This window comes from Melanotaenia boesemani, chromosome 12 (genome assembly GCF_017639745.1).
Source record: "Melanotaenia boesemani isolate fMelBoe1 chromosome 12, fMelBoe1.pri, whole genome shotgun sequence".
NCBI lineage: Eukaryota > Metazoa > Chordata > Actinopteri > Atheriniformes > Melanotaeniidae > Melanotaenia > Melanotaenia boesemani.
In genome coordinates this window covers 26,661,400-26,674,265 of record NC_055693.1, presented here as the reverse complement: position 1 = coordinate 26,674,265, position 12,866 = coordinate 26,661,400, and the positions used below count along the sequence as shown (strand labels likewise).

Genomic DNA, 12,866 nt, shown 5'->3' with positions numbered 1-12,866 from the left:
CTGATTGTTCCTTCTCCTCTTAGGACCAGAGTAACACAGAGATTCTCATCGGGGTGATGTCCGCCGGCATTGTGGTTTACAAAAACAGGATACGGATCAACTACTTCCCATGGTGAGTCACACACAAACACTTATTGAAAGAAGGCGGTGAAATCACACACACGACTGTATGCAGCCAAACCATTTCTTGGTGAGATTTATGTGATGCTACTTTCTAATCTAGTGCTTGACTTAAAGAGAATAAAGGACTGTAATCAGTGGGGAAAAAAGGCAGATTTGGGATTTGATTTAAACAATGTCTAAATGAGACGGAGACAGTGCAGCCACACCATGAGGGGCAATTTGTGGAAGTGTTGACGATCAAATCTGATTTGTCACAGCTCAGTTTTAGAAAGTTGGTTCACGCTCATGTTTTATTTTAAGCAAAGCGCTTGGTTACACTGGTTACTGATCAGCGAACGTGTAATCATTGCTGTAGCAGTGAAGGCTGTGAGGATGGATGATTTAAAAAGAGGAGAGAAATCCAAATAATAACCTGTGTTAAAGTATGCCTTTTCAACCTGAAAACAAGCATTTGTGATCAAACGCTGTAGTCCCACCTGCTCTAAGGCTGAGATCACAGTTGTTTGAAGGTTTCTGTACTCTTTGTCCACCAGAAAACCTGGCAGCTATAGGGTGTGAAAGAAAAACAGTGCTCTTCATTGATATTTTCATACTTTGTAATTTCCCCTGAAGTGTGGACGTCCTTGTTGCAAATCCACCTCTCTGCCCAGCAATGTGCTGCCAGCTCCACTTGAACTGCCTCCAGGAACTCTCTCTGCTGAAAACAAGGCTGCATAATATTTTGGAAACCTCTCACAAAGCGATTATTGACCTGGGATAATAATGTTTAAGCTCCGGTTGATCTTTTCCAGAATAGGCTGTTGATTCCATCCGATTCTTTCGGATGGAGGAGCTCATGTTAAACTAGGTTTCCTGGAAACATTACAGGCATCAAATCTGCTCATTCTCTTACTGACCTCCTTTCCCTTCACTTCGTTTCTACCTGTAATCAGTCTTCACATCTTATTCTTTCTCCAAAGAATCAGTTCTTGGAAATCTCCTTAACCCTGCTGCTGCACCGTGGGAGGCTAAATGTTAATGGTGCAGAGGACTCCTGAAGATAATCACTGATGTGTAGAATATTACATGCTCTGACCTGAATGCTTACAGCAGCTGCTGCATGTGTGGGTTTTTTTATAGGCTGATTTTAGGCGATTTTTATTATTTTGCTACTCTCAATGTAAAGTCCTCCCAAGTTGATTCGGAGCTAAACTTGGAGACCAACGGCTTCACCAGCAGCTGTTGAGCTGTGAGACAAAAAGAGTGAAACAGAATATTCGACACCTCTGCGCTCTCATTTTTTCAACCTCTCTTTCAAAGAAACTCCCTGTTTCTACATGTGTTTAAGCCCCGTCACGTCTCATACCATCTCTCCTTTCTTGTAGCCATTTTTCCTTTCAGTGTTAGTCAAACTGTGAGATAAGGAAAAGGCAAGAGAGCTGCAGAGTTACATTTAGAATTTTTTTGCCTTTTCCCTATTTCTGTCTGCAGCAGCCTGACAAATGAGCCACACTTAGATGGGGCATGACTCACGCTCTGCTTAAGCATGTGTGTGGTTGTCCATGCAAGTGTGTGTGTGAGTATGTTGAATATATTTAGCAGAGAGCGATGACTCACAGCAACAGCAGCAGAACTCTAGGAAGGGATTATGTTACTCTGCCGCTGCTGCTCATCAAAAGACGTCTTACTGCGGCCACATGTGTGTGTGTGTGGTTCTCTGATTTTAGTATAATTTATACTGTCTGTCCTTCTGTGCAGCTAGATGTGGAAATGTGGGTATTGTTGAAGCGCTGGGAGTCTCGGTCGCGGTCACGCTTGTAGGACCCTCCAGCTACGAGGGAAGGTTGAAGGTTAAATGAACAGTTTAGATGTGCATCAAGGGTCAGAGGAGTTGGCTTCTCATTTCAGGAGTCTTTGTCAGTTCTCGTCTCAAGTATGAAGCAGATTAACAAATAAAAACTGCAACACCTTATCATTTGCTTTTTTTATTTGGATCTGACATGTTAAAGGGCCAAAGAAATAAAAATGGTGTTTAATATTTTAATTTTATTTATTATATTTTATGAAACGTAAAATAATGCTTTAAAAAATTTCTGTAATGAGAATATTGTTATTTATTAGAAATGATTTATATTTTTATTATTTATTTATTTTTGTCATTAGTTTTGTTCATTTTTTCAAAATCCTGGCCCTGCTTGAGTCAAGGGGGGGGGGGGGGAATTATCCAAACACAAAGTTAGAGTATAATTATAAGGAGTGGATCTTTTGTATTTCATTTTATTTGCTGTTTAATAAAGGAATCCATACATCTGCCAAAGTGACTAAAAATAGCTACACAGCCAATTTTCAGACTTTCTCTTCTTTTTCCAAAGTTAGGAAATATTTTTATCTTTGTTCCAGACCTCAGAAAGGCTGCTAAGATAATTATTTTACTTTTACTTACTTTTTTTTTAGTTTGAGGTCGACGTTGTGCTCATTGACGGTTGTTTCTGCATGTTTCAGAGAGCAGTTTTCAGATTTAAAATATTTGTTTGCAGGCACATGTGCAACCTTTTAAAGATAAAACTAAATAAGATCAGCATGTATGAGGACATCAGGTGTATTTATGTGTAAAACATTAACATTGTTATGTTTAAAACTGGTTGAGCTAACAAACCTTTTTTGTCTTTTCTGGTTTCCAGGTTGAAAATAGTGAAAATCTCCTTCAAGTGCAAACAGTTTTTCATCCAGCTGAGAAGAGATGGGGTAGGAGTACACACACACACACACACACACACACAAACGCACACACAAACACTTCTTGACCACCACCTCCACCCGCAACCTAGTTTGTGAACAGATGGAGTTCATCTAATGCGTGTTTTTCTAAACATACTGACTGTATGACTGCATGTATGAACTGTCACACATTACAACACGTGAATTGTGCCGTGTTTAATCTAATCTGTGTGTTTCTAATCTGTCAGATTAACCCTCCCTGCTGTGTTTGTCATCCCATCTTTAATCCTGCACTCACATCCTTTGTTTGACATGTGAATCTCTTTGTTTACTGTGAACCCTGCGTCTCCACCACAGATACTCAGCCATGCTTTATCCCTGTTGCACCACTTGTATTCATGGCCACCTCTTACCATCCAGGTCTTGCCTCATAATTTGGTTTAATTAGATTAGATGGTAAAATTAAAATTAGAGGATACGATGAGGAAAAACCAAACTCCTAGCGGTTGATGCATTAATGTTTATTTTATCATTGACCTTTGGATGTGTTCAAAGTCTGCTGCTGCACCGGCTTTGTCTCGGTTCATTAGAAAAACCAGTAACAAGCTGCACATCTTTATCCACATGTGTCTTCTCAACATCATTAACTCTCATTTCAACTGATCCTTGTACATGAACCAAGTGACTTGTCTGGTGTTTAAAAAAAGAAAGAAGAAAATGTGATTCTTAGAAAAACCCGTCACTAATTATTGATGGCGGAGGTCTCATGCTTTGTTGCCACTTTGTCACTTTTAAGCCGTTTTGCCTGACTGAGCAAAGGTGTGTTAATTAATTCTGATTAAAACTGGCTTGTACACTAAACTGAGAAAAATGTGTTATTAACCATTCTTTCAAAATTAAATGATCTCAGATCAGCTACAATAAGCCACCGTTGTTTTAACCCAATGGAATCGTCCAGCGTTGTTTCTCAGAATAAATGTACAGCGCTCTGACCTCTCCATGCACTGTTGGCTCCATGTGGTGTGTAACTACTGTACTTCCACATAAAGCCCTGAACCATCCAAGAGACAAGGTCACAAACTTCCACCAAGTATAAATCTTGCCAGACCTGCAGCAGTGCCGCATGTCCGCCTCGCTCTTCACAAAACTAATCATGGTCTCCATCTCAGTACTCCTACGTAGGTTTAGTAAGCAGACTGGGTTGTGGATATTCTTTCTGGGATGAAGACAAAATGGTTTGCTAATTGGTTATCAGTTACACAGATACATGGTGTAGTTGGCAAGGATAATTGATTATGGTGGACTTATTTATAACGTTACAGTGTTGGGGCGGAGTCGGCTTTAGCTAATGAATACCCACTCTGCTGCTTCACGGAGCTGTGATTTATGACCTGCCCTAAAACGTCCTGAACAGAATACAGGAGAAAATCTCTTATTCCTCAGTTTAGTAAAACAAAGTTTTAGATGTTTGAACATGTTTTAAGTCTGACAGGTAAAATCCTTCCATGTGAATCTCTTAACTTGTTTTTCTTTGGCATTTCTTTGTCTTTAAAAACACAACAAAAACAATAAATAGATTATAATAATAGTAACTTCTTTAATTCCAATTGGGAAATTTGGCTCTGCATTTAATTTAAATAGAGATTAAATATATATTCAGATAGTTTGCTAAAATAGCTCAAACAGCTAGAAATCAAGATTAATGAGGACAGAAAAATAGTTAAAGATAAGGAATATATGATAAGAGAAAGTCTCCTATATCCTTTAAATTCTGTTATATTTAAATTTATTACTTAAAAATAAAAACTACTACAACATTGGAATCTCCCTCTGGAATAAAATTTTTTTTCCATTTAATTTTAAATGTAATGGATTAACAGTACAAGTAAAACAAATAACTAAAATAATATATTCATTAAATATATATAATATAAATATAAAATTTGATCAATAAATGAAATAAATCTATAATAAGCAGAATAAATGAAAATTAATTCAGAACCAGTAACGGCTTAAATTAATGGATTAAATGGATAAAAAGATAGATGAACCAGCTCTGGAGATATTCCATAAAATATATTGTAAACTTTCTTTTTCTTTCCGGTGCAAGCAGACGGAGACTCGTGAGACATTGCTGGGGTTCAACATGGTCAACTACCGGGCCTGTAAGAACCTGTGGAAGGCCTGCGTGGAGCACCACACCTTCTTCAGGCTGGAGCGGCCCATCCCCCCACAGAAGAACTTCTTCGCTCATTACTTCACCCTGGGCTCAAAGTTCAGATACTGGTAAGGACAAGAGGAACAGAATGAACACAAGCACACATACTGAGCCTTTCAGGCTTGTGGTAATTGTGCACATTAGTAAGCGTGCTTAAGGCCAGTTTCCACCGGGAGCAAGTGCGCTGCGTTCCGGTTGCGCCGTGGCCTCCGCAGCTGTTCGCACCGCAGCACGTTTTACAAGCATCCCAGAAGCACCTTGTCACGACTCTCTGCTAAACATGCGTGCAGAGTCTATTTTTGCCGCCCAGAACGTGTCAACCTCAGCAGTTCAGATCGGGCCTGACAGGAAATCAGTCACGGGAGCAGTGTAAAAGTTTTTTCAAAATAAAAGCCCCCATTCAGATTTACAATTACTGGACTATGTAAACAGGTCGTTCAGGGGTGTCATGGTTTTCTTTATCTCATGATGGACGACATGTTTACCTTGGAAATCACAATTCTCCTGTGATTTCGTAATATCGGGGATTCAGCTACATGGACTGCACTCGCAGGCGCTCCGCATTTGACACGGACTCGGTATAAATTGACCCGCCACAGAGGCGCACACGGACATTGACCCGGTGGACATTGGCCGTCAGAGTTAATTTTTCAGACCAAAAAAGCTGTTTCCACTCCTCTCTATCAGCACATTTCTGTCACAAAGCAGCACGTTTTATGTGTTCACACAGCTGAAGGCTTGAGAGAAAATAAAAAGTTGTCTCTTAACTGGGTCATAACATTGTGTCAGCTTTGTTTTAACTCACTGGTAACACTTTTCATTTCCGTCGTTTAATGAAATGTAAGCGTGAGAGATGCATCTAGAGTCTTGTGATGTATTATTGAGTAGTAGTGATGCAAAATGAGCGAGCCTTGTCTGATGTTTTACTTGATGTTGTGTTTTTGCCCTTGAGATATCAACTATAACTCTTTTGACTTGTGAATTTGGGCTTTTTTAAAGAGCTAAAATAGGTCTAATTACTGCAAGATAAAGTACTATTTCCTTGTTTTGAGAAAATTATAAAATTTCATACGTTGGGCCAGAAATTTTCTCACTTTTGAACCTCAGGTTTACATTGACTGTTTCCAAAAGAGTCCACTAGGGGACACAAGTAAATTCGATGGATGCATCGACACCACATTTTTTCAAACCAAGTACAAGTACTTACATTTTAGTAATTGTCGATATCGAGTACTGATATGAGTACCAATAAATCCCTTTACAATTCACTTATTTAATCTCTTTGCATTAACGTGTTAATTTTGCTAGTTTTTTCACATCGGTATCAGTTTCTGTAGTATCGGAACACGTTTATGGATACCGAGTACGACTACATGCACATAGTATCAGGCCGATACCAGATACCGGTATCGGTATCAGTGCATCCCTAGTAAACTTGAACTAAGTGCTGAGATATGTAAAATACAAGCCCTGAACATGGAGTCAACAAAGGGGGCGTTAGTGTTTGAATGGTGTTGAGCTCACAAAATAAAAAGTGATTGCTAAGCTATCACACAAGCACACCCTGTGTGTGTGTGTATTACACACCTTAAAATGAAGCACATCAGTGGTTGGATATCTAGTTGCACTCACCCGTGCACCGCCTGTACTCCTCACCTCTATATCTCATCCTGTATGCATGACCCACACTCAGAACAAACACTCAATATGTGAGGTAGCCATCATAAATACATGGACCAAATAAAAGTAATTAAACTCAAATAAACTGTCAGGCTCATTTTCAGGAAAAGAACCACTTCTAATAAAACTGTAGTTATTTTACATGTGATGAAACGATGTACTTTTTATCTGCTCTTTAACTGCTGTTTTTGTTGTTTCTGTCTTTAGTGGGCGGACAGAAGTGCAGTCTGTGCAGTACGGAAAGGAGAAAGGAATCAAGGACAGAGTGTTTGCCAGGTACCTGTTTGTTGTACATAGCAAGCATCAGATTTCCTCTTTATTGTAGAGTTTACCTTCACTGTACTCAGAACTTTGTATGTAGCACTTGTTTTGGTTCAGGTTGAAGTTGAGCTGATTGTTTTAAAACTCTGCTCAGATGTTTTCAGCTATCAGCATCGATCAACTTGACGTTGTGCTGTATTATCACCAGTGGAAAACAGACAGTTCATTTCACTTTGAGCATCATCGTACTGTTGAAATGAATTCAGTGATTCGGTGTGTTTGTCTGAGCAGGTCTCCCAGCAAACCACTGGCCAGGAAGTTAGTGGGCGGGACTGACTGGGAGTCAGTCAGCAGAAACAGCCTATCAGATGAGAGACTGGAGACCCAGAGTCTGCCCACTCGCTCGCCACCCGGCACACCCAACCAGTGAGTTTTCATTGAGAAATAAACCAAAAATCTTAAATGATGAAGTGCTTTATGTTGTTACTTTTCTGTCTACTATAAAACTACAATGCAGACTTTTTTTAAGGATGTTATCACATGACTTCTTGCGAGTCATTTTATTTGACCATTTAATGAAGAAAATGTCATAGATTTATGACAATTCTGGTGTAGTTTTTGAATAAATCACTTGGTCTCACTCTAACATCTGGTGGGGCTCAGTCAGGATTTTAGCTTCCCACATTTAAATGAATGGGAGATATTTGTACTACGTCAATAGGAATGTAAAACAGAAGCAAACCAAGCGTGTGACTCAGAGGTTGCGCTGCATTTTCTTCCTGTCTGACAAGATTGTAAAAAATTATGAGTTTGAACTATTTCATTTTAATAGGTCATAGTATTTGCATTTCAGAAACATTTCTATTAGAACATATTTTCTATTCATAAGGGAAAATATGATGGGACTGACTGTGCAGATGACGGGCAGATTTGCAGCCTTTGCAGCAGCGGCCTCTACAACCGAACCATGAGCAAGTTGTTCCCAAGAATTAAACAGAATCCGACTCAGTCGACCTGCTTAAAACTCAAACCTTCCTGCTGGTCCACCGTTGTAAAGCATAAAGTGGATGTTGTTCTGCAGTGGTGACTTTTCTGGGTTTTTGTGTCTTTACCTCAGCTAGACGACTTGTGTATCTCTGAAAGCTGATGTGGTCCACAATGGATGCTGGAGCTGTCGGCACCGCTTTAGCTTTTTATGGTTTTTTAGATTTTTCGTGATTTTCCTAAAATATGACAAAGGCTTGCTTTGGAGAGGACATCCATGGGCACCGCTGCTTCCTCCTGTATAGAGACGCCATCACAGTTAGCAGGGTGGAAATCAGCGGCGATGCCCACATGAACCTAATTTTTGTTAATTTTTTTGTTACACTTTTATGTGTTTTTGGTTTTGTTTTGTTTTTTCCCATAAAAATCTGAATAATCAAGGAAAAAAATCTGTTAACACTGATCACAAAGAAATTAAATGGATAAATATTTTACTTAATCCCAAAGAAAAACAATAAATTATTAAAATATTTGAAAATATAAATGAAGAATTGTAATTAAAAATTCTAGGATTATAATCATACATTTTTTATTATAATTTAATATATAATTATAAGACATGCTAGATTACAAGAAAGGATAATTACAGTTCTAAAATAATTTTGTTTATAATTTTGAATCATGCAGCCCTAATACCAGGCTTATAGTACCCATTCAATAATAAAACTTTTTCCCTGTAACAAGTTAAGATGAGATGAGACTTTATTGCCACCTGTAAGGAAAATTGTACTTTAGTACCGAATCAACAATCATTACAGACAAGACTGCAGTCATACAAAAAAAAACATAAATATCCATAATAATATCAGCAAAACATATTAAAATAATAAAATTATCCTGAAATTAATCACACCTCCACCACTCCCAGAACATTCCAGGTTTTCTTCGCGGCATTCAAACCTCTCATTTCTTTTTGTGTGTTTGTCAGGAACTCGCTGTTTGTACAAGAAGGCACACGACTACGTCCGTCATCAGTTGGCCACCTGGTTGATCACGTGATCCACGCTTCACCCAGCTTACCCGTTTTCTCCTCCAATCACAAGTCGGCATCGTCCACGCAGGCCAACAGCATCAGCCTGGATTCGACACCGTGAGTCTCCGCCCTGCAGGACATTTCATTAAACTCTGACTTCACCTCCATACATCACACCTTCATTTCTTCCCCCATCTTTTCCTGATTTCTTGTTTTTGATGCTGACCATGTTGTTTAAAGCTGTCTCTCTTTGGGAAAAACATCAGTTTGTTGGATCATAATTTCACTGCTTCATAAATAAAACGTCTCCTGAGAACAGCCACCCTTTAATTTAGAAATGACACATCCCTCATCAGGGCTAGTTTCAGTCTGCTGTCATGACTGTTTTATTTTTATTTCTTTGAATGTCTTTCAGTGTCTGTGGCTTCACCCCAGAGTTCACACCCTCTCCCAGTGTCACTTAGCTGGCCCCATTGGAAAGATGAACCCTTTGAAAAATGGCCCATAAAATGTGTTTATAGTAGGGTGGAGGTGGAGAGGTTGTTCGGCAGGGCTGAACCAGGAGTTACTTTTTGTGCTGGCTGCACATTCTCACATACTATAAAATATCTGGTAAAGTTCTTTTAAGTCCCAAATTGCAGTTTTAAAGTCTGGAGCCGTAGAGTTCGGATGAGAGGAGCTGGGAAGATGGAACATTTCTCAGTTGGAGTGGTTAAGTAACATCAAAGTGGCAGCTCCTCACAGACAAACAAATGCCAAGTTTAGTGGCTCATCACTCTGTTTCAGGGCCAAAAGATGACATAATCACCTGCTCTCTGCTTCAGTCAGCGCACACTTTATCCATGCATGCTGTTTGATTGGCTGTCTGGGGTTTGTTAGTCATATTTCCCCAGGTTTGTGTTCAGAAAACACAGCTTTTTACCTCTATAACAAGCAGAGTTTTCTGTTAAATAATGAACTTCTACAAAAACGTAAATGTGGATTGATAATAAGGATAAGCAGCCAGTCAGACACAGATTTAGTTTAGATTCTGCAAACTTAAAGATTCTCACTGAGACCATTTTCCCTCCATGGAGAGGATTAGTTTCTCTTTGCTGCTATTAAAACCCCAACAACAAGACCAGAAGTCCCTCTGAGGCCCAAATCAGTCCATTACTGGACTTTCCTCAACTCAGATGTTCCGGTTTGGCTGCAAATATTACAAAATAGTTTCCTAGTTTCAATTTCTAAAGGATAATTATTGTCAAAAGAAACTAAGTTTGTTTTTGAATGTTTGCCCTGTTATGTCTGTAAAAGATTGAGCCTGATTCAGATCAGCTTCTAAATAACTGCTTCTTCTTTTTACCAGATATAAATCTGCATTTTTCCTGTAAGAACCTCGTTCTTAATGCTAAAGATGGAAACACGATTACATATTTGTTATCTCAGCCGATTACCGGATTCACCACTTTGCTCAGGCCTGTAATCCAGATTTTCCCAAATGTTCCTGATTTTCCTCCAGCTCTAGTCAGAGTAGACCTGGATAAACTTTTAAGCACTTCATCAGTTTAGCAAATATTTGGAAAATCAACATATGTTCTACGTTTAGGGAAATTTTGTGAAGGCTTCTAGAAATACAGACGTATTCCAGCGGGGAAAATTATGGGATTACACGTTAGAAATAGCTTGCAACTTTATTATTGGTGCACCAATTAGGAACCGATCATTATTGGCCAGCTAAGTACTTTTTTCTGTTTACTAAAAAATAATAACAATAATAATAATCTGAAGGGCAGATTTTTTTTATTATTATTATATTATAGAGAAAAGCTGTGACTACGCAGATATATAGTTGAGTGACTTATTTATTTTGGACTATGGATGCTTTATATCCCAGTAAGATTACACACTCATGCACACAAACAACCTAAACAAAAGAAAAAAAAAAACAACTTGTGCTCAGCTGATGGTGTCAGAACTACAAGCATAACAAGTACCCAATGTCAGGGTGGGTTTTTATAAACTCATTCAACCTGAGTCTTGAGACAGATGTTAAAGTTACTTGCACAAGGCTAATGAGCAAACAGACTCATGGCCACTTTATTAGGCACATCTGTTTAACTGCTTGTTAACACAAAAGTGGTATGGTTGTTGGTCTGAGTACTTTAGAAAATGCTGATCTGCTGGGATTTTCACACACAACCATCTGCATGGTTTACAGAGAACAGTCTGAAAAACAGGAAATGTCCAGTGAGCAGCAGTTCTCTGGACCAAAATGCCTTGTTGATGTCGAAGGTCAGAAGAGAGGAAGGGTGGATGGAGATGCTAGAAAGGCAACAGAGGGGCAAATACAGAGGCTACAGGTCATTTGTGCAGCGAATCCATGTTCGAGTCAGAATTTGGCATAAATTTATGAAAGCATGGTTCCTTCTTGCTTTGAATCAATGGTTCAGTCTGCTGGTGGTGTTATGGTATGGGGGATATTTTCTTGGCCCACTTTGGATCCCTTAGTACTAACGTGGCCTGGTTTAACCACCACAGCTTACCTGAGAATTGTTGCTGACCATGTCCATCCCTTTATGAACACAGTGTAGCATCTTCTGATGCTACTTCCAGCAGGATAATACACCATGTCACAAAACACAGATCATCTCCAGCTGCTTTCTAGAACATGACAATGACTTCACTGGACTCCAACGGCCTCCACAGTCACCAGATCTCAATCCAGTAGAGCAGGATGTGGTGGAACGGGAGATTCTCATCATGGATGCAGCCGACAAACCTGCAGCAACTGTGTGTTGCTGTCATGTCAATATGGAGCAAAATCTCTGAGGAATGTTTCTCAACAACTTCTTCAATCTATGACACCAAGAAGTAAGACAGTTCAGAGGTCAAAAATGGGTCCAACCCGGTACTAGCAAGGTTGGACCTAACAAAGTGGTCAGTGGCTGTAGTTACAGATGATATTAAGTCATTTCTAACCAGCTGTATTTGTATGTTATATCAGTTATATGCACACATCTCTTCTTTTTGTTGTGTGAATTAGAAAAAAACTGCAATTCATTGAAATTAATCAGTCGACCACAATCATCAGAAAACAGGAGCTTTAATTCAAACTAAACAAAGTCTGCATTCAGTATTATGGCACAAAATAATATGTTCAGTGTCCTCACTGATTACCATCTGATGTTATATGTTTATCAAGGTTTTTTTTGTTTGTTTTTTGTCTTAGCACTTGTATAATCCTCCACTGTTTAGTGGTCTGGGACCAGCTAAATTTGGTGATACATGATGGATAAAATGAGTCTCCCAATGCTTTCAGTTTATTTCCTCTGTGTAATTAAGTTTTGTTCCCATTCACATTTATTCTAGCTCTTATTTCATAAAACATGACTTTTAGCTTCAAAAAATATACTTAAGATAAATATTTTTTCCACTAACTAAGAACATACTGCTGTGGTTTAAAAGAGTGATATGATGTGAGTGTGAGCAACAGCCATATCAGGACGTTTTCACCCCAGCATTTAATAGAAAATCTATCATTTAAATCAGCGATCTGTACCAGCTGATCATTCTTCCAGCAGTCTGTGATCAGTGATCAGCTCCTTTATCTTGCTCTAGTTTTAAGGGAACGTGGGGGCTTTTTTTTCCATCACTACAAGCTCATTTTATTCTGTTCCATCCTAGAAAATTTTCTTAAAGTTTTAGTATTTGGACCCAAGCAAAAAGGAAAACTAAAATATGGCCTTTATAGATGATTAACTCTCCTTTTCCCAAGGCCTTTCCTAAGTTAGGCTAATGTATGCAGATGTTTGCATATTTATCACACGTGTTATTTTCAGGGAATGGAGTAACGGAGGATGATGAGCAGTCTTGGCTCAGGTCTGCTGT

The 12,866-nt window shown here is 38.9% G+C and overlaps 1 protein-coding gene across 1 annotated transcript in view; it reads left to right on the top strand.

Annotated features, from left to right (window-relative positions):
- The window catches only part of ptpn4a (protein tyrosine phosphatase non-receptor type 4a), a 77,542-nt gene that overhangs the window by 54,020 nt on the left and 10,656 nt on the right, over positions 1–12,866 (top strand). The window contains exons 10-15 of the mRNA XM_042002102.1: positions 24–112; positions 2,784–2,847; positions 4,934–5,106; positions 6,926–6,994; positions 7,271–7,405; positions 8,952–9,113. Coding sequence (XP_041858036.1) covers positions 24–112; positions 2,784–2,847; positions 4,934–5,106; positions 6,926–6,994; positions 7,271–7,405; positions 8,952–9,113 — 692 coding nt within the window. The remainder of the gene's footprint in view (positions 1–23; positions 113–2,783; positions 2,848–4,933; positions 5,107–6,925; positions 6,995–7,270; positions 7,406–8,951; positions 9,114–12,866) is intronic.